General features: G+C 36.7%; 3 protein-coding genes and 1 long non-coding RNA gene across 4 annotated transcripts in view; all 4 read right to left on the reverse strand.

Annotated features, from left to right (window-relative positions):
- Positions 1-454: 454 nt before the first annotated feature.
- On the reverse strand, positions 455-5,762 carry vamp5 (vesicle-associated membrane protein 5). Its single transcript, XM_008335682.2, has 3 exons — positions 5,557-5,762; positions 3,627-3,770; positions 455-1,515 (listed from the first exon to the last, which is right to left on the reverse strand). Exons 1-3 carry the CDS (start codon positions 5,557-5,559, stop codon positions 1,366-1,368), a joined length of 297 nt encoding a protein of 98 aa, XP_008333904.1. The 5' UTR covers positions 5,560-5,762; the 3' UTR covers positions 455-1,365.
- A 4,348-nt stretch (positions 5,763-10,110) lies between these two features.
- On the reverse strand, positions 10,111-16,625 carry vamp8 (vesicle-associated membrane protein 8 (endobrevin)). Its single transcript, XM_008335680.3, has 3 exons — positions 16,388-16,625; positions 13,002-13,169; positions 10,111-12,283 (listed from the first exon to the last, which is right to left on the reverse strand). Exons 1-3 carry the CDS (start codon positions 16,400-16,402, stop codon positions 12,098-12,100), a joined length of 369 nt encoding a protein of 122 aa, XP_008333902.1. The 5' UTR covers positions 16,403-16,625; the 3' UTR covers positions 10,111-12,097.
- Positions 14,474-16,380, reverse strand: LOC112486484 (uncharacterized). The gene is made up of 2 exons (XR_003048938.1): positions 15,278-16,380; positions 14,474-14,699 (listed from the first exon to the last, which is right to left on the reverse strand). It is a non-coding gene; the product is annotated as an uncharacterized LOC112486484 (long non-coding RNA).
- A 1,979-nt stretch (positions 16,626-18,604) lies between the features above and the next one.
- Positions 18,605-22,658, reverse strand: part of ncaph (non-SMC condensin I complex, subunit H) — a 10,940-nt gene continuing 6,886 nt past the window's right edge. The window contains exons 12-18 of the mRNA XM_008335679.2: positions 22,009-22,128; positions 20,414-20,521; positions 20,143-20,286; positions 19,768-19,878; positions 19,444-19,520; positions 18,980-19,055; positions 18,605-18,839 (exon numbers count right to left, since the gene is read on the reverse strand). Coding sequence (XP_008333901.1) covers positions 18,780-18,839; positions 18,980-19,055; positions 19,444-19,520; positions 19,768-19,878; positions 20,143-20,286; positions 20,414-20,521; positions 22,009-22,128 — 696 coding nt within the window. The 3' untranslated portion in view covers positions 18,605-18,779. The remainder of the gene's footprint in view (positions 18,840-18,979; positions 19,056-19,443; positions 19,521-19,767; positions 19,879-20,142; positions 20,287-20,413; positions 20,522-22,008; positions 22,129-22,658) is intronic.

A 22,658-nucleotide genomic window follows, 5' to 3' on the forward strand; every position in this document is an offset into this window, starting at 1 on the left:
ATTACTTTATGGAAGCAGTCGTTTTCCAGACTCCATCCCCCTCTCTTGGGTAAGTAATGAGATATAGTTATAGGGTATTTATAATATGTATAAATGTACCTTTCTTCATGTCCTTGTTATTATATTCATTGTACAATAAAATGAAACAATATGATACATTTTTGTTTTCTTGTCATAGAATGTAGCATTTTAACAGGGTAATAAGCATTCCTTCCACTTAGTTAATTACATATTCTTAATATGTTTTTGACCTTAGGCCTACTTTTTTTACGCCAATTTTCAGCTAACGTTTGATATTACACTGCCCCCCACTGCATACTTACTTTAGAAAATCCACAATGTCTATTTGAAGATTCTAGTGACAGGATTCAATTTTTTAGAGAGAGAAATATCTGTTTTACCAGCCCATTTTATTAGTACTATTCAAAAACCCAACTTTTAAATAAATAAATGGATTAATTGATGTATTTATTAATTAATTAATAACAGAGCAGACCATAATTTCAAGATAGAAACCAACACAGTTTAATAATTATAAAGGCACCTTTGAAAACATTTCACAGCCTATATTGAAAATTGTGTAACATTTCATCTTTCTAGTTGAAGCAAATACACATAGTACGTAATTATTATACTTACTTGTTCTGCTTCTGGCTATCTTTTGTTTCTGACTGGTACTTTTGGATGTGAACCAATATTAACAGCTGTTTCTTTCTGACCGAAGTCCAATTTGGGTGGTTACAACCATCTTCATCTCTAAAAATTATTTTGCAAATAGCAAAAAGCCCAACAGTTGTCCTGGATGGACAAATACAATATGAGTGCATCTGTAAAAAGGTAGGATTCATATTTAAGACTTTGAGAGATACCAAAAAACCCAGAGACATTTTTACTACCAATTACTATAATTTTCTATTATTTAATATAATTTTTGGAAAAAGTGACTGCCCAAACAGTTTATGCTAGAGCAGCAGCTAATAATGTTTGGCTAAAATGAATTTGTTGTGGTTAGAACATTTGCTTTTAGAGCATTTTCATTTGTAGCTGATTCTAAATTATTATTTTCAATTTGTGTTGAATTTACAGAAATTCAAACGTTGTAGAGTAACAAGTCTTTCCAAAGACTGGTGACCAGACAGAGATTGAGAAAAGTTATAACAAAGAAAAGAAGCAGCAGAGCAACCAGTGGTACCATAGAGATTTAAGAAACATATGTATGCTCACATAAATATAATAGAATAAACAAATCAGACAAGATGAAGACAGTTCCCACAGTCTGGGCACACACAGAAATGTTCATCTTTGTCCTTTAGTCCCATTGTTTTGAATCGTTGGCCTTGTGCGCTCATGTAGGAGCTGCAGACCTCACGCACTACCAATAGAGCAATAGATGATCACTCCAATAATGATGAGCACGAACACCGCTGCGACACTTATGACCACAATCTTCATCTTCTGGTTTTCACATCTTTTCTTCTGCTTTACCTTGTTGGCTGTCTTTTCAAATGCTTTGCTCTGTAGAAAATTACAAACAAAATTACTTGAATTGTTTTGGAAGCTTAGCTAGCCGTTATATTAAGACACATTTTTATCTAATTATAACTTTATATTTATGTATTTATATTTATTTAAAAATTAATTATTTAAATTAATAATTATTTTTTACTATTCCTTAAGCTATTGTTCCAGTATATGTATCAATGAGATTTGGTCTCAAATCATCCATTTATCAACTAACTACTAGTCAGCACATCACTGCTCACTAAGCATATAATAAAGAAATACTGTCATTTTCCCTTAGTAGAAAAGAGAACAATAATTATACTGTGGGTTTTTCATGGCAAAATATATTAATCAATAATGGGCGTTCTAATGCTAAGTGCTCTCGTCATAATACTGAACCACACACAAAGAAAAACAATTACTTGTTTTGTCGTCAGACCACAGATAGACATTTTACTGTAAAGAAATTGTAATGTTCAGGACATGTCATTTCTATATGCTGCTACTCTGCTTATTAATGTAGTTATTGTTACCGTGTTCTCAGATTGTTTAAATGTCAGCAAATATAGATTTAAATATTTTTAATAATAGGCACAGATCTCAACACTGTAGTAAAGGTGGTAATATTGTGCAGGAGTGGTCATGCAGTAGACGTGTCTGGTTTCTGCAGGTAACAACAGGTTCATCTGAGCTGTTAAAGGAAACATCTGGTGGAAAAATGTCATGTGAAAGAAAGGAAAGGCAGTATGTTGGCTGCACTGACTTCTTAGAAAGTCTGGTTACAATTATCTGTGCTTTCCAAGTGAAACACATCTTGAGGATGGCTTGTTGACAAATTGTATTGGTGAAACTCTGGCTTCTGCCACATTAACAACAGTAATGCACACACTCCTGCACAGGGATGAGAATTGAGAATTGGTTCTTGTAGAATTCAGCTCACAATGGTCCAATTCCTTGCTTATTGATTCCACAGGACATTTTCTTGGTGATCTATTTCCTATTACACAAATGCTTCCTAATTTGGAGTATGTACAACATGGCATCTAGGAGTTGATGGTGCCATTTCTTGAAAAAGACACTGCGGTTGTTCAAAAGGTGGTTACAGCTTTTATCAACATAATGGTAAATTCTCATTGGTTGTTTAAACCAACTGCTCATAGATACACTGGTTGCGTTGAGTGACATCAGTACACAAGAAGCGATGGTGATGAGATTGTGTTTATTTTACTGTATAAGCACTGTTACCAGAGCTAACATTAGCTACAAAAGTCCTGGTACAGGACAACAGTTTGGTCAGCCAAGAATAAACCAAATGGCAGCAAAAAGTACTAAAATGTTAATAAAATATCTGTTAATTGTACTGTGAGTTTGCACATCTCTTTACCACTACAATAAATAGCCATTTTCACTATGTGATATACATTTTTGACTTACTTTTAGCCTTTGTTACTTTTACTGTTTTGCAAACTTTCAGTTATCTCTTCGATTAATTTGAGTTACATTTAGATAATGTTTTACTAAACTACTTTAACTACTACTACTTTAACTACTACTTTAACTACTACTCTATTCAACGACTAAATCACTCAAATTCTGTTATAATTATCTCTATTTTCATAGCTAGATTTTTGAAACATTTTTTGCAGAACATTAAATAATTACTTGTTTTCATAATCACCACTACTATCTCAATATGTAGTACTTACAATGCTAAGCTGTTTGCTGGTTTTGAGAAATTATGATGTAACATGCACAGACCAGGCATTGTGGGAATAATGTGACCTATTTTTTGACCCTGGATGGATATTCATCTCGTGGCACATCCTGACACACTCTGTCATACCCAAGGAGACCACCTCTCCTCATTCATCTTAAGCAAAATAGGAAATGCCTTTCTATAAATATACCCATAAAACACAATCAGGATGTAAATATTACTTTTGTTTTCCTTTCCACCTAATATGTATTTATAGGCATCAAAATTACGTTTACTAGTTCCATTACCAGAATGCCTATAGAAATGTGAGATTTGTGCTCTTTTTTACTATCTACTATTATCTACCATCTACTATTCACCACACACTTCAACCTCTCCACTTGGACAGGGTTTCTAAACTGCATACCTTTTCCAGCAACACATCAGCTCGCTCTTCAAGCTCTCCGAGTTTGCCAGATCTCTCCTCAGCCTTGTTTAGATTGTCCAGCATAATGACGGTCACCTCTTCCACATCCTTCTGGGTCTGCTCCAGACGACTCTTCCCATTCTCCTGTCCAGACAACAGAGGAATAACATGGTTACTATATTATATAAAGTAATGTGGATTAATTTTGTGACATGGTTTATGTTAGGATAAACACAACAAGTAGGTTAATTTTAGCACGTATTAAGACCAGTGGTTGATCTTGGGAAGGTCATACAGATAAGGTGGAGTCTGTTAACGACCTGACAGACTTTCTGTTTTGTAAACAGAGTAAAGGATATAGGTATAAACTGAAGGAAGACTTATTAAAGGGGACCAAACAAAGATTTAAAACATGAATGTAAAACATGAATCTTTTTCAAAAATAGACCAAGGTCTAGGTTTTTCATTGCACTGCTACATCGCCACACGCTGGTCACATTGAGTTAAAAAAATGAGCATCTCTCTTGTCCATTTTTAGGACATGACATCTTCTTTAACTTTACTACTGCATGTGCTACACATTGCAAAATCCTTAAAGGCTTATTCTGAACAGACAAGATTCCTACTTTTATCATGTCAGTGATGCTTGAGAAAAACACAAAACCACAAGTAGTGAAACTATGAGGATTACATTCTACCTCCACGTCTGTGACACAAATGTCAGTGGGAGGAAAGCTTAGTTATTTAATAGTCGGAGAAGACTCGACCAGAAGAATCCACCCTATCTGGGGTTAACAGGAAAAAGGAGACATTACAAGCACACGTCTCAGCATCTAGATTTGCTTCATTATGCTCACTGACATTTCCTGTCAAGACTTACATGAGCCACATCCTGTATGTATAAGTTCACATCAGGCATGGTCCACGTGTGAGCACAATACCAAGGAGAGTTTGAGGCTGCTTTTCATGGATTAATTGTCTGACCATAAGTGACTGACTGATGCCCCTAGGCTTCCTCACCTCATCCTGGAAACACTAAGTTGTAGCTGAACAATAGTTCATTTTAAAAATTCTGCTGTCTTTGTCTAAGTACAGGCACAGCTGCTCCTTCCGGGTCACCACTTCCTTCCTTTCTTTACTCCCTCCATCCTGCCAGGATTAAGGTACCTGGCATTATAAAGGGAAACCTCACCCACTCTACACTACAGCCAGTTCATTACAATGTTGCCTGATTCTGAACAGTAAAAAAATGTGATACACAATGATCCACATGAGAAAATCATGAACAAGTATCTCTTTACAGCAACAACACCTACTTTTAATTGTCCATGAAAAGGGACATTAAAATAAAAAAATGACTTATCACATTTCCAAACTCTGTAACTCACCCCAGTTACACTAATCACATTTATTTATTTACTTCTCTGCGACAATTTATATTTGTTCAGCTGAGATGAGATGTTTGTTTATTTGTCAGTTGTTTTGCATGTTGTTTTAGAGGCATCAATTTAACTATACTATTGATTATGGACTATTCAACATTTAGCCTGTAAAAAAAGTGTTTTAAACGCATCGTTTCGATTATTAAAGTCATTATTTCTAACGTAATTAAACACACAAGACTAGTGTATTGTATATTCCAAAAACATTTGGTCAAATACCTGTTATTGCCTTCTTTAATGATCAATCGATAATTTTGATTTAACATTATTTAACATTATTTTTTCATTAAAAAAAGCTAAACTGAACGTTAATAATACATCAATCTCCCGTTGACAGCATGCCCTCTGACCTCCTTTGTCTGCTGTTGCCTTCAGGGGACTTCGGTCGCTCAGATAATGACAGCACTCTGACTCAACTCTTTCTCTCTGTCCTTTTATAGCAAGTGTCCAAGTGTGGCACAGTGGACACCAGTTGAAGAACTACTTACCATGTCTGTTGCGTATGTGTCTCTGTCGGCGTGCCTGTTTGTCTGTCACAGGACCCAGTACATTTGAAGGGCGACTCCGCTAACTTTGAGCAAACAACAGGAAACCCAATGAAGCAGCAGAAACAGCGATTGGGTTTAAAGTGGCTGCGGTTTGAAACGACTCTAAAAGCCTTCCTTTATCCTCTGTTCTACCCTTTTATACGAGTGTGAAATCCCTCTCTCTCTATTCTCTCTCTCTCTCTCTCTCCCTCTCTCTCTCTCTCTCTCTCTCTCTCTCTGTGTCACTCGACCTCTGTGCGGCGTTCATGGTATTCCCGGGAATTACACAATACGATTACGATATTACCGCCACCCACTTAATAACGAATTCTGAATCTATTACATTTTCCAGATTTGCCTTTTTCAGGACACATGTTTGCCTCCGAGACTGTTTTAATCCAGGTATTACTAAGCATGCATCTTGAATAGGTTTTATGTGGCAACTTGTAACTTGTGTCTATTATATTTACCTATCGGCTCCCAAGTGCGTAGCGCACTCTGTACAGAGGCAAGTTATTGTGGTTGTCCCACAGTGGTGAAATTGCACATATTTGTCTTATAAGTCTGCACAATAAGTCTTATTGTTCAATGAGAGTAGTGGAGTTCAATCTACAAAAGGAGTGCCCATGTTTTTCAAATATGTAGATTTAGAAATTATGTAAAATGATTTCATATATCATTTTACATAACTATTTAAAAATAAACTTGTTGCAGTTTCCTCCTATGATGGTCAGGGGTTCCTGAATGCAGCATTGTGACCTTATCTCCTTCATGCAGCAAAGTCCAGATATTTACGACAGATCTATTGTAAACACAGACATGCTTTTGTCTGTTCTGTGGTCTGTTAACTAGCAGTCTGTGTCAGTCTTTCTCTCTGTTTAACTCATACCCTGAACAATTACTCCAACGTATTACTGTCAGGCCTGTGCAGACTGACAGTAAAGCACTGAATCCTGTGTGGCCACTGAAGGGTGTTGCCTTCTTGTGGCCTGAGCTGTGCACAATTTCAGAAGGTGACAGCAGGTCCACCCTAGTGAGAAATATGTGTAATAATCATGCAATATGCCCAGTGAGACTTCCCACATGTTTGCTGCACTCAGCAATAAACTGTTTCACTGCCTTTTTCCTTTTCCTTGCAAGCTGATTCTCAGTGTTGTTTAAATGATGTTATCATATTAATAGCTACAAAGAGCGGGGCGTCTATACTGCAGCTGTTGGAACTGTGTTGCACAGTTGTTTTTGACTAACCTGACGGAGGCGAACACACTTCTCATTTTTACATGTATGGGAGTTTTTATGCGAACTTCCCTTGGTTAGTAAACACCACAAACAAAGTGAAAGAGAAATGAACAAGTGAACAAATCTTGTTCAACAAGAACTTAGCTGTGCTTTTGCTAATGAATGTTTTCCATTACCAGTCTGTTTCTGTTCCCATTTCTTTTCTTTCTTTCTTTCCCACAAAATGAAAGAAACTGTAATCAGAATATAATGGGCGCTGCCTGTGGCATGTCCAGTCAACACATACTGTACACGAGCTTTACTTCTGTTATGACTGGGAATACTAATGATAATACAAAAGCTGATCAAACAACCTCCTGATGGAGACTTCTATATTCCTACATACCATACATAATAAAAATTGAAATTCTGAAATTCTCTGTAGTACGAACACGTCTAGTGTCTTTTTGCTACAAGTTATTTGATCAGTCGATATACACGTGTACATGGTCACAGAAGTTCAAACTAAGACCCTGAACCACAAAGGAGGGAAAATTAAAGGGCCTAGGCCAATGAGAGCAGATAGTGTGGTGAGTGTTCAACATATGTGGAAAAACAGTACTGGTAATACTGCAGAGCTGTTTATGAGGAAAGAAAAGTGTCCATTGTCACCGTGAACATTTTAGAGTAACTTGAATGTCGTAGAATAGCACAGCCTTCTCTTGTATAGTATATTTCAAAGTAAACTGATCACTTTCAGGGTAAACACTTCTTTAGCTTCACCCGAAAACACCTGACAAAATTCCTCACCCACCAATTGAGTGATCGTTACTATTCATCCTGATGCTCTGAGCGTGTAGTGAAGAACATTATGCTAATGAAGGCAGCACGAGGCACTTTGTCCAGTCAACAGAGGCCGTGTTGTGGGAAAGGCTTTATGACAACAAAGACTGAATTGATTGCGCAGAGCTCCCTCACGTCACATCATTGTCCTGTCACTGGTTCATGCTCTGAGAATCACTTCCACATCACCATAGCAGCCTGAGACCTTCTGGTTGTAAATCAATGGGCCTTCAGATTTTGTTTTTGTTCACAAAACTCAATGTCATGTGTTTAATCATTAATAGATTAGTCACTAGTTGTTCCATAAGCAGCACATTAACCAGACTACATTCAGAGAGTGCTGAAAGCTGATGGTATTATATATACACTATATATATATATATATATATATATATCCTAAATAATAATTTTTGACAGCAGAGAGTATATTGGGAACAAATTTGGTCTTGACATTGGAAAAAGGTATTAGTCATAACATATTTGCTTTGAAACTATAAACCATGTTTTTGACTTTTGTTTTTTTTAGTTATAACCTTTATTTGTTAAGAACTTTTGTCCCAGCAGGACGAATCACAGGAGATCTGCAAATGATCTTAGTCTCAACCAGTGGGATAGATGTGTGGGAACAGCTGAGCCTGGAGCAGTTTACTTATTCACAGCACTGAGGATCATGGGCTTTCAAAGAATGTCCTCATTGGCTGACAAAATTCACAGTCAAAGCATACACACACCGGATTAAACATTTTAAATCAGTGATTCTCATCACACACATCACTACAAAAAAGAACTGTTCACAACTTTAAAAGGCTATAAATGATGATAGTAATATTTGAAGGTTATTAAAACAACAAAGGCTGACGTTACCAACAACATTAGCTGTCTCTGTAGACTGTACTAGAACAGCTGATGGTACATGGTAGCCAACCAGAAACTTTAATAATAATAGTAATAATAACAATTGAGAATCCTATTCATCCTACAATGAAGAAATTCATAGTTTGTGGTTGCAACATACAGGCTGCCACACAGGAGACGCCATTAGGGATATGTGGTTCCTCCTGGAAATCGAACACCAAGACTGTCTACTCTTTGCTGGCAAGGCATGCAGTACACCAGTGTTTCGAAAACTTTTTTGTGTTATGTCACATATTTTACATTAGAAAGCTCCACAGCACACAACCAAGGCCTGTTGAGTTGAACACAAAACTGATATACTTACAGCCATTGAAGAAAGACACATGAAGATCTTGTTTAATTGGTCTGCCTAACATTGGGGTTGGACTCAATTCCAGTCATCAATGGGTGACAGTTCACCATTCCACAATGGTTGGGAATCACAGGAAGCAATGAAACATGTCATAGTCTTTGAAGCTAAGCAACATTTTGATGAATGTAAGAGCCAGGTAGTCAACAAACTTGGGACGATCCTCATGCAATGACCAGACACATTCTGACTCAGAACCAGGTAAACCAGGTTTTTGCTCAATCCGCTTGTTATAACTTGGCGTAATCTGCAACCATGACCCCCAACATGGTTTGCTGTGATTGAAAGATAATACATAGATTTATTGTATGCTTTTTTCACTATTCTCTCTGAAGCAATCTACTCTCTACTACTCTACCTCTCGACTTTTCCATCCTTTTTTGCCTGCCACTGCTGTGCTTTTGCCAAAGAAACTTCCTCACACTTATGCCTTCGCTCATAGATTTTTGTCAAAAAGTTAGGCCTTGCCCTAGTATAATATTCATGTCATCATAGTGGGTCTAGAATCCCCCACCCCCACTTCTTTAAAATAAGTGCTCATAAAAACATTATTTTGACTGTGTGCACAGTGGTGTCATCAAATACTGTTTCCAGAAAGAGAAAACAAGTTTGACTTAAGAGTAAAGGTTTTTCCTTCACTTTAACCTCTGAGCCAGGGCAGGAGGTTAGCTTCAGTAAAATCTCATCTTATTCTGTTAGAGACTGCTCAAATAGAAATAAAATGCCAACAATCAGTGAGGAATAATTTAATTTACTGGCAACATGGTGAAAATCTTGGGCAGGGACACAGTTTCATGTCTTTGTGGCTTTTACAGATATAGTGACATCATTCTACAGGACTTTTAAACGGGTCAAAAGTCAATTTACTGAAAAGTAGAAACACCCATCAAACCAGCTTGGGAGTTTTCTCCGTAGTTGTTAGCGTTTGATGCCAATGTTCCACTTTGTCATTACTTCTCTCAATTTATCTGGGAAATCACCTTTTTATATTAACTACTATTTAAACCAAACTCTCAAATGGAAAAAATGGAAAAGCATCTAAAGACAGGACAATGAACTAATGTTCATTGTCGTGTCTGAACACATCAGTTTCTAATGCATGTTGAAAGACATCCTTCCCTGACTCTCTGTCTCCGTCTTGTGGCCACTCATTAAATAACAATTGAGTAATAAAAAAATCATCACAGAAGTGTGTAAGTAAATTGTTTATTTTAGTGAAACCATAGAATGAATGAAACAATTCTATTAAACGAAGAAACCATACAGCAGCAAAATCACAATAAGGACTTTGACCTCACAGAACAGCATGAAGTCATAAGGGCAGGAAGAACCAGAGAACGAAGACCCTCATTTACATATAAAGACGGCTGTGCTACATTATAATCAATAAAAGAAGAGGAATGTTTGCCCTTTTGAAGTAAGATCACATAGAAATTTCATTGACCCCGTTATTAGAAAAACTTAAGTTTAGTAACATGTGGATTCTTAATAAACACTCTTAAGAAAATACAGTTAATATACAGAGAGCATTGTATGGATAATATCCAGCATCAATTAGACATTTCTGATGATAAAATAAATCTGTAACAGCACGTCATGTGCTATTACAGATGTGTGATTAAAGACACGTTTGGATGAAAGCTGCTGTTCGGTTGACACAGGTAAAACACATCTCTTTCACAGCTGCCTGACCAAAGACCTAAAACTGAAGCTGCAACAATTCTCAAGCTAAAACATAGTGGGAGGACAAGAAATTAACATGACTAGTAAAAGAAAAAAAAAGGCTAAGTAAAACTGCACACATTTACAAATCCGCTCTGGATGATTATTACTGCTGAATCATTAAACACACCTTAAAAATGAAGTAGCTTCACTTTCTAGGTCTTAACCCAACTCTGAAGAAGGATAAATAAATAAAGAGGGATTAATTGGCAGTATCTATATATAGCTGATTGGAAGGGGACACTTTGGTGTTACTGTGTGTAAAGTCAATGCAAAGGTGCAGTGTCAGTGGCATGTGAATCTCACCAACATGCTTTGTTACAGTAAGATTCTCTGTCTAATCCATTGCACTAATAAGCAATGCTGACCCTACAACAAATGCAGTAGAAACATGCCATATTCTAACAAAGTAACAAATAGTTGTATACATTAAGTTATTCTTCTCTCTGTGACTAAAACAAGGAAACTGTGGTAATAAACAATTAATAACGCCCCCCCCAAAGTCCCAGTTCATAAAAAATAAACTTGATGCAGCTCCACAAATGAACATGGGTAACATTTTTGTGTCTTCTATTTCTAATCTGTGCCTTGTTTTGACTCATATGTGTTTATATAACAGATTGCTGGCCCATTAGAGTATTAGAAACCGCATGAAACAGCAGTTCGTAGTGCAGTACCACTGCTGGCCAGTGAGAAATCTAAACTAAAGTTTCAAACCACACAATTAAATTTATATCTTGAGTCTTGAAGTTGTGAAAAACCATTCACATAATATCTAGTATGCAATGGCTGTGAAGCTGAGACGATGTGAATTCAGATGTTAGATTGGGTTAGAAAGATAAATCATCTGCAATTTTATTTATTTATTAGATGTCCCTCTGTCCCTTTTTTTAAAGACAAGACATTTAAACAAGTTGTGACCTTTCATTTTTTACACAATCCCTCAATCTCACCATTCATCTTCATCAAACTGCCTTTATTTTATACTTTAAATAATTTACTCTGTCGTTCGAAGCACTCTTAGGTGACAAACTGAAATTCTAAAAAGAGGGAGTATTTAATTTGAATTAAATACTTCATCTTCATCTTTACAGTTTAAGGGGCTTCCTGTTTTCCACAGTAAGTAACCGCTGGTAGTTAAACAGTTTTTAAACAGTCTTGTATATTTCCTACTGTCAGGTGAAACACATAGGACAGAAGATTCCATTTATACTTTAGCACAAATGCATCAACTGGAGTTGTGTCTGGGATGTTGGTGTGTCATTAAAGTGCCCTAAACCAAAGCAGTATCATGATGGGTGCCTCACCAGAACAAAGCTAGAAGGAAAGGTTTCACCAGACAGTACCGATTTACTCAAGTCGATGTATGTATTTATATATATATATATATATATTATTTCTCACACTGTGCATGGAATGTTGTTGTTGTTGTTGTATATGTACAGTTGTTTGTGTTTATGGCTTCTTGGTGGGCTCCACCATAGGAGGAAGAGGAGCACCGACAGGGATGACTCCAGTGGCCAACAGGATGATGATGAGGACGATTATTAGGACCACCACAATAATGACCACCACCAGCTTGACGTTCTTCCACCAGTAGGAGCGAGCGACTTTCTGAGACGTCTGCTTGAAGTGTTGAGCCTGAATGAGAGGAGGTTTTGACAGATGAGAGTCAACGACATTCATCAGGTGGACGCAGTGCAGCCTGATTATGGAAATATGTTATTTCAAGACATTAATGTTCATTAAAGTGGGGATTTTTATAAGCTCCTACAATGGCACTAAGAGAGAAATCAATTTGTTTTTCTTTTCACCACTTTTTAACACTGTCAATTTATCCTTGACATGACTAATAGTCAAAATCACTTCATGAAATGGCGGTAACATTGCTTGATGCAGAAGGAAAATTTACACAAGCACAGATCAAGCCCATCATTGCCAACAGGCACTCTGAAAGAGAAGCAGTCCCAGTTATGCATTACAACAAAACAACTTCACAGTGACAGCACTGCTGTGAAATTCCACAAGCTAAGGTGGCTACATGAACAGAGGATCCCTGTACAGTCTGTCCTGGAGGATGTGTTATCTCCACCAGTAAAACCTACAAAAGTAATATATGGAGAATTACATGATCATTGTTGGACATTCATGTCTGTGTAGTTCCTTCTCTGTCAATAAGGTGACGTCATTAAGTGACCTGTTGATTTGACTTCAATTTCGACATGAAAAAAAATAATGGAGGGGTGGGGGGGGAGACAACAGCAAATACAGGTGTAGGATACTGTTAAGAGTACATACTGCCCAATGGATTTTTAGACAAGAGTGGTAACAAGAGAAAAATCCCAGTGGTGACACTGACCCCTGCTTGTAGGTCCTCTGACTTCCCCATGAGGTCGTCCAGTCTCTCTCCTCGTGCCAGGATCCGATCCACGTTCTGTGTCATGATGTCTTTGACTCCATCCACCTGATCCCTCAGAGTCTGCACCTTGTCCTGGGGCTCTGGTGCTGGTACTGGCTCTCCTCTCTCCTTGATTAGAAAAGGAGGAAAAAAAAGCATTTAAAATTATTCAATTTCTAAGCTTCTTTTTTTAAACCTGCTAATTGAACTTGGTGAGGAACGTGTGGGCAATAAATTAACTTTCACTGGGTGTCTGGTTTCTGTCAACAAGATCACTAGTGTTCTTAGATGGACAACTGCAGTGTCTCTCGTGTGTGTGTGTGTGTGTGTGAACCTAAACTGTAACTTTAATGTTTCATGGTGAGTAGACAGTAACCTCCTAACAAAAGCTGTCTCTAGGAAACAAAGCAAGTTGGCCTGTGTCGCCATCTGCCTCTTCTAACTTTTAGTTAAAAAAATCAACTATTATGGTAAAACATTATTGAAAAACATTTAAGCTTATTGTGAGCTGTTATCAAGTAACAAATGAGTGAAAACCCTAATGGCAAATGTTTTGAGAAATATTTCAAAGGCCCAGTCCTAAACCAGCTTTTTCACTGGTGCTTAGCAGCAGGCATGCTGTCACCCACATACCCCGGTCTTTTCCTCAGGTCTGCTTTCACTTACAACAACAATAATAACAAAGAAAAACAAATATGAGTGGTGTTATCTGTGAAATAAAGCCAGGGAAGAAACTTTGCTCGTCCACTCCTGCAGGATCCCAGCATGAGAGGCTGTGCTTAGATTTCTTTGACTGCACTCTCTCTTATTGGGCTGTGCTCCTCTGCTGCTCTCACCTCTGCTGTTCTGGTCTATTTTTTATTTGTGGCACCTGTCTTACGAGTTAATGGTGTAATGTAACATCAATGCTGTCCATCAGCCTTTTAAATACAGTTCATTCATTTAGTTCCACAAGACTTGACGAGAAAAATGCTTGGCACCCCCAATATATTGTATATATAAAGTTTGCTCAGTTTATATTTAATGTCGGTAATTCCCTTTCTAAGTTTCTAAGAAAATGTATTTGCTCACTACTTGTCGAATCTTTAGCTTTGCAGTTAATATGAAGACTTTATAGCAAGCTGTTCTGTGTGTGTGACACTGACTAACTTTTATTCTCTATCTCCTCCACCTGTAGCAGTGCAGATCAATGAGCACTGCTGAATGGCCGAAAGCTATCGTGTTTCAACATTCACAGAAAGACGGACAGAAACACAGAAACCCAGTATAAGACGTTCATGCTGTGGTGCTTACATGCAATATTAATTTCAAATATTTGAAATGCCTTAGAACAGCTAATATAGCTCAGCAATACATGGACAGTGGCTGGCCGCAAGACTTTTATCAACCATAAACCATGTAGTTTAACTGGAAAAAGTATTAAAACCTTAATATTTTATGGTATAACTTGCTCCTTTGTACCAAAGAAAAAAATGATTCTGGGATGAGGATGACACATTTGTTTTAATTATCTAGATTTAGTTTTGAGGAACAACAATGAACTCTTTTCACATATATCATACATGCCATGGCTATCCATGTTCAACACATGGATGAGCGAGAGACAGAGGGAACTGGATTTTTGATGTCGAGGTCTCGTGGAGGCTCAGTGTCAGAGATCTGCCGAATAAGCAATCCATCACTTATAAAAACCTATACTTTTACAAAGGCCAAATATTTACAGCAATTCTGTCTTTACAAAAAAATTTCATCCAGAGTTATGTTACATAACTTTTCACACATTTTGAGAAGGGCTGCACAAACAAAAAAAATTGTCTTTCGAGTGTGTTCCTTTTTTTAAACTTATACTCCACCTTTTTCAAAAGTGTTTTTTAAAAGTAGGCAACTGGACTCACCTCAAATAAATTTAAGACATTTCGCCTTTCATCCAAAAGGCTTAATCAGTTCTGCTGACTAAAAAGTTCAGCAGTTTAAAAACTGCTTTTGAAATTGTTATGATGACCTGGATGACTGAGAATATCCACAAGTATGTTAGCCTCCACCGTTCATAATTATCTTAAAATACTGCTGTTCTTTATAAGTAACTTAGACTTCTGCCCTGTTGTTTAAATATCACCTTTGGCAGAGCTTGACTAGAACCATAAATGCAAAGGACAGTTTGCATTTGGGATACTGAACTGCTCAATCTTTCTGCTCAAAGTGATTGCACAGCTTTGTAAACCGTGTGCAGGACTTACATGTGTGGTAAGACTTCCCTGTTGCAACAACAGGTCTCCATTTGAAAAAGACTCTAAAATTAATTCTGGAGGTAGGTCTCTTAAATTCTGTCAGACTCTTCAATTATTCACAATCTATTAAGAAAATCAGACAGAACATAAATGTTTGCATTCCAGGATGTTGCAATGAATGTAGACTGGATGATGCTGACATTGTTGAATTAAAGGTTAGCTAGCACTTTCAAGGGTTCAAATATTTACACTTTTGACACATGCTTTTAAGTGGTTCTACAAAAGACAAAGTTTCACCGAGCTTAGTAGTCTGCCCCACAGATAACTGATGTAGTTTGAGTATGTACTTTCCAATTACTGCATTGTCAATTTGCTTGGTAAACATGTGATAAAGAGTTCCTTGTGATAATTTTGTTCGTCCAAGAAATAGCCAACAAAATTAAGATATATCGGGCCCATACAATTTATCCCAGGGCATACATCATACATGAGGTGAGTTTTTTAGTTCAGTCATTCACATGGACTGGGACGGCTCCAATGGATAAGGCATTGATTTTAACCGATTGATCAACTTAACGTCTGGCCTTTTCCTTAGATCTCTGGAAACTAACATGTTATTTCAGAGTATTGCATTGCCCCCTGCATGCTTCCTTTTTCCTTTTTATTATAGAAAAAAGTAATATAGTTACATATCGGTTTATTTAGCAAAAATCCTGGTGTTATTACTATATCGAGTATCGTGGAACCAAACAGCACTACTAACATGAAGCAAAAATGTGCCCGAGACAGAACTTATATTCGTTTAGTTATTAATATTAGTTTAAACATACGGAAAAGTAAACAGAAAAGCCCTTTTCCAATAAACAATTGGTATGAACCCTGTCTGGTTCTGGCGGATTCTTAATGGTGCCATTTTGTTACGCTATCCCCTAACTTCCTCCTCTAACAATTAAAAGTTAATGCGCTGAAAAAAATAGTTCTTTGTACGCTGTTTCCTGGTTTATTAACGAATCGAACCCTGAAAAGCACCCGTTGTCTCTTTGGTATTACGTTCAACAAGGTGACAGCGGACAATTTTTTTCTAAACAAACAGAAAAGCACTTCACTCAGTCCACCTACCGCATCGAAATCCATCTTGTTGGAGACAATAGGGTTGTCCTAGCCACCAGTAGATGGATTCACTTGTTTTAAAGTTGAACTGGCACTTAATCAAAACCTTTGCAATTCGATGTATTCACTGTAAAGTTTGATAGTCCTTCGAAGTAATACGTTTCCTCCCCTGTTGAACTTCCTGGTTGTCTCTTCTGTTTTTTTCCACCTCTTTCAAACTGAATTCCGTCTCCACAGGTGTCACTACGCCATTATACAGCCTCCACATCCGGTCTAGTTTTTCAAACTGTGAGTTCATCAATGGTTTTACCATCAACCTTACATTTTCTGTCAAAGATCGAAAATCTAAGGTTAAATTGTTAACATTAAGTAACTAACTGGGTTAGAAACCCGAACTGAACTAAATAAAATAATAACTTAGGCTCAATAAAAAACACGTATGGACATAAACAATATGTTCGAGAATTCGACTTAAAAAGAAAATATTCAAAAGCCTTGATATATGTTGTCTGTTTCAACAGCTGTTTGCCACTCATGATTTCAGCTGAATCTACACTTCTATAAATGTGATCATTAATAACATTTGCACGTTATGTGCAGGGGGAGCTAGAACGAGCGCGTGTTGTATTTTGAAAGAACGGATTCTCTTTTCCACAACAGTTCTGATATGACGTCTAGTAACTTACTGTAGCTTTACCTGTGACATATTTTTAACTACACGGACACAACCTGTTTCTGTCATCTGTTTGTGCTAACCCCTATTACACTAACCGCAGGCTATTGTTACATTTCGTCTTTATTGTTTATGGCCAAAAAGGAAGGAACAATCTGTTCACATGACAAAAAGTAACTTCTTACTTTGGTTATAACTTATGTTAGCAGTTAATTAAGCAAATCCCATTATTATCAGCTGAGTTTCAGTTGAAAGAAGTACTGAGTGGTGAAATGTCTTCTTCACGTCCAGCTGCCTAACAGAACTCTTCAACCTACTTCACCCTTCTTAAGGCAGACAGCACCCAAACCACATAAATAATACATTTCATTTGGCACTATCAACCCTGATGGAACCTTTCACCTTTAGTTTTGGTACAAGAGACAGCATGAAATGATTCAACTCAGTGTTATGAGTTTCTACTAAAGTGAAATTCCCACAAAGGTGGATTCAAACCTAAGACTCTCTGATTAAAGATGATCAGTTAAATCAGCAGACAAGTTGCTCTCTTTTATTTCACTTGTTTGATGAACTGACAGAAAGAAAGTCTTGCCTATTTCAGCTCTCTGCAGTCATTTCCTTCACACAATAACAAAATATCTCTAGATTAGTACTGATTTGACCTAGATCTAGTTCAATCAGATAGCGGTGTAAGTGTGTGCTGTTTTAAGCAAAGTCTGAAGTGTCTTATTTAATAAATCATTAAAATATATAAGAAATTCACCAGCTGAATCTAATGATTACTCTCCACTGAGCAACTCCGCCCTTTCTCAGAACTCCTTAGAGTAATGATGCGATAATGACTCACGCCTGACCTGCAGCACCATGCCAGACCAACCGGTTCCAGCCAAGTCCTGACAGGCAGGGTGACAAAGTTAAGAAATAAATACTGATCACCTGATTCCAGGTCTCACAACTTTCACAAGTTGCTCTGAATCATAAGCACAATAAAAACAGATCACAGGAAGGCTAAAAGAGGGGGTTGGCTTCTGACACACACAGACAGAGAGAGAAGGGTGTATGGATCAGGGTTAAAAAATGGCATCTGATATACAGACACAATTGAAGAGTGAAAAAATGGGGATAGGAAATATTAAGTCAGCCCTTAAAATTAATTTTAAAGAAATTTTACAAGGACAACAGATTGTACTTATTTATTTAATAGATTTGCATGTTATTTATGTCTCCCTGGAGGACATTGCTTAAGGTCAAAAGAAACACTAAAATTGTTGTGTCTTCTAACACCTTTTTACTCAACGTTTTTCCAAGGAGTGGTCTGTAAATATTTGGTAGCGTCACTTACCAAGTTCCATCGGCAGGAGGTAGCACGCTGGATTTTTTTTTATCCCGAACATCCTTTGTTTTTCAATTCACTTTGATAAATGTGTATACCTGACATGAAGCTGCCCCTGAGTGATTAAGGTAGATGCATTTAAATATGTAATCTATTTTACAAAATACAAATAAGTAAATATTACACTACAAGGTAGTGGTTTCACAATGTTTCAATCAAATAAAATGTGAAAGGCTTTTTTTATTTGTATTTGATAATATACATATACATGGTAAAAATGTGATGGGTTTAAAACAATAATTAGAAAGAGACACATTTAAAAAGGAGACGTAAAAGGAATTGTTTGAAAGGTGAGCAGTGAATTCTCCATGTAACACCAGGTTATTTATTTCTTCTCAATGGCCTTGTCTGATGATGATATCGGACATGTCATCAACCTTCACCAACTCTAGATTCTGTACAAGAATAAAATTAAAGTTGTATGTAATAATGTAGCTGTGAATAAAACATCAAAATACTGTATGTCCAAAATATACAGTAGACTACAATAACAACAAAACAAGGACTCAAGCAAACAAATAATCAAAACACTGACCTTTTCATTGGCGAGATGAAGCAAAGCCACAAATGCCAGAGGTACAGACAGGTTCTGGGCCATTGTGTTTGGCAACCTGGGTGATGACAAAAGGTAGTTTAAAACTATTCACTTTGAATGAATTGTTTTGGTAAATTATTGTAAATATTACAAAAATGCAGTTTAATGCATGTTTAAAATATTTGAGCTTTTCTTTCACTCTTTTGTGTGTAGCCTTCTTTAACTGATTTTTCAAATAAATAATACTTGGTTATCTTGTTACTATATAGTGGCTTTTTGGGGGCAATTTAATTTTTGTCACAATTATTTCGGTTTGAGTTTAAATCATTGATATGAAAACAAAGAAATAGTTCAAGGGTTAAAAAAGAGAAAAAAGAAAAAAATGACAAACCAATATTTGAATGTAGATCAAAGTAACTCTGTGATGTTCAGTGATGTCCTTCTTTCATCAATGCTGATCTTACCTTTCAAGCAGTGTCTTTGTTGTTTGACTGAAGGTTTTTTCCCCACACACCTCTGAATGCACCACAGTCTCTGTCTCCTGCAGCGGACATAAAAAAAGAGAAATGAAAAAAGACAAAGAAAAATCAAACATGAACAAAAGAAAAGCGTGAGTCTTTAAAACAAATGGACCTATTTATCTACTGAGACAGGATCCCTGATGAAGAACAATCAATTTGACATCAAACAAGGGATTGTTCTATGCTTTATGTAGGACCACATTAACAATATAAGGACAGTCGTCACATGTGCAGTAAAGAGCTGCTGGTGAAAGGCCACACTTTTACCTCTGCAGGTTTTGCTGGACTGTCAGTCAACAAACTCCACATGTTATTCTTCAGTCTCTTCATGTCCATTTTCTTTGCCATCTTTGCGTAATTAATCTCAATCTTGTTGACCTGGAAAGCAAAAGCTGAATTGAAGTCGACGTGGCTGTGTCTATTTATACATGTATCCACAGCCTTGAAATGCAGTTGGCTATTTTACTCATAGTAATACTAAAAGACTAATGTCACTAAATAGTATTCTTAAAATGGTTTTTGATTTCACAAATCAAAAATTCACCAGTTTTATATTCAAACATTGATGAACCAATTATATTACTGGAACTGTTCAGCAGAAAACGTATTTTCTAGTATAACTTACAGTATAAGTATACTTACTCTGTGAGGTTCAGGAACCAAATCATCCTCTCCATAGGTGGAGACGTCTTCTAGAGCCTGAGAGGATGAAGGCCTATCATCTCCTGACAGCAGTGCATCATCTGAACCGGCAAAACCTTCAGCATCTTCAAAACTGTCAGCACCCTGAAAGAAGACACAAACAGGAAATGTGTGTTACAGCGGGAGGAAAAACACTGTAAATCTAATGACATTTGCCAATACACATACTCAATTTTATGTATTTATTTTAGTAAAACTGATAGTTCAAGACCTGAACTCCAGGACAGAAGTTGACAGTGTCATTGGCGTTGTTGTAATCATAGTCTCCAATCCCTTCTCCAAGTTCTCCAGACAGTCTCTTTTGCCCTTCCTGGGTCAACTAAGGTGAAAAGATACATACATAATTTCTGTTATTTTATTATATATTTTTTGTTATTCCTCTTTAATCTTCCTCTGGTGTTCGGGTCGGCACCGACCCGTTTCCAAGTTTTAAATGCATTAAAAAACACATAAATTAGTTTATTGCGTCAAGGCTTTTTGACTTTGTCAAGAACCTCTATTTCAACAAAATAAAACAAAAAAAATTTTTTTTCACTAAATTATAAAATGCTCTGGTTGAAATTATGACCTTTGTGTTGTTCGGGTCGGTTTCGACCCGGTTATAAAAGTCGTATTATAAAGCAATAATTAGAACCAAAACTTAAATCCTAAGTGCACTGTCAGCCAAAACACTGACAGACAGCTCCTCTCCCAATCATGTGAGCTTTAGGGGATGCTCATTTTGCCTTGTTTTCCAGTATTCCTGCACAAAAACAAAACAAATACCTCATGATGAACATGGCAGGGCAGCTGCTGCAAATGTCATCAAAATGACCCCTGGAATCACAAGGTTTGCTGTGACAAGAGTCAGTGACATCAAGACATGTTTTGAGCTATTTATGCCATTGTCACTAAAAAGAGTCATCATTGCTATGACAAACGTGGAAGGAAAAAAAGTCCAGGGCGACATGTGGAAAGACATTGATGAGGAATACCTGGATGCCTATATTGGTGTTCTTCTTCTTGCTGGAGTGTACAGATCCTGCAATGAGGCCACTGATAGTCTTTGGGACGCATCGGCAGGCAGAAATATTTTTGGCTCAACAATGTCACTTCAGACCTTTCGCATGATATCAAGAGTCCTCAGATTTGACAACAGAGATACCAGAGCAAATAAAATAATAATAATAAAAAAAAAAAACCTTTTTGCCCTTTTCTTGAAGTAAATACATATGGGTCGAAACTGACCCGTAACACCATAGATGTTACTATAGTTAATAATATTAAAATTAAAAAATAAATAAAACAAATTTATTTAAGAGATGTGTTCTAATAGTGCTAAGTAATAGTCAGGTAACACAACAACCTTTTATTTATTTATATGATTCTGTTGAGGTTCATTTTACCATTTTTTAAAATTGAAATCGAGGGGTATACTGACAAAAAAAAGGCCCAGAGGCCCACATCAAAAATATTAAAACCAATATTTTCATGGATATGGAAGCCTAACAAGGTAACCAAGAGATGAGAAACAAATTGGATGATAGCTAATTGTTTTTAGTGTATTTTACAGCTGATTTAAGACACGGGTCAAAACCGACCCGTTAACATAAGAGATGGTAACAGAAAGTGAACACAAGAGGAAGGTTAAACCATGACAAACATAAAAATCTTTCACAATGTAGATATCATGCATATTATATCATGCATAAATAGACATATGCTTGTCAATATATTAAAAGAGAAATAAAGTAAGGGTTTGTTTTTGTCTGTTGCTAACATTTCTTATATTCAACTTCCTCCACCGACTGCAAAAGTCAATCTCACCGTGCTGGAGGGTTTGAGGCTGAGCTGTGACAGAGTCTCTGGAGGAAACTGAAAGTCTGCTGGGAGCGTTGTCTTCTTGTTACTAGCACTGAGAGCAGACTTGGTGATGGTGGTAGCAGCCTGTGACAACAATGTCAAATTAAATTGTTATTTAGATAATAACATTAATCTCAGCTTTCACCTCAGATGCAACTGTGATGTCAAGCTGTCAATTTAACAGAAGTACTCTTCATCCAAGTGTGCAGAAGCCAAGTGCAATTACACATTCATACAAAAAGATGTGTAGTGTACATACGGCAGGGACAATCGCTGTTGTTGTACTTACTTTAACACAATGACTGCAAGAATAAAAGTAAAAATATCAGAAAAAGGAAAATGTAAAATTATATTACTAGATATTTTAGAGGAAGTGTAGCTCAATACAAAGTATAGGCTACTTTAAAATTTACCAAGTAATGTTTTTTATTTTTTAGCTCAACTCAGTGTTTATAGAAAGAAATGCCTACACAGCTGTATTGTAAACACAGCCACAGCATTTGTTGTTTGAAAACAAAAACAGGCACTTGTTTCAGAAATGCCTGTTTTATACAGGAGGGAGGGGGCGACAACAGCAAATACAGGTGTAGGATATTGTTGTTATATATATATAT

The sequence above is a fragment of the Cynoglossus semilaevis genome, chromosome Z (genome assembly GCF_000523025.1).
Source record: "Cynoglossus semilaevis isolate Cse_v1.0 chromosome Z, Cse_v1.0, whole genome shotgun sequence".
Classification (NCBI taxonomy): domain Eukaryota; kingdom Metazoa; phylum Chordata; class Actinopteri; order Pleuronectiformes; family Cynoglossidae; genus Cynoglossus; species Cynoglossus semilaevis.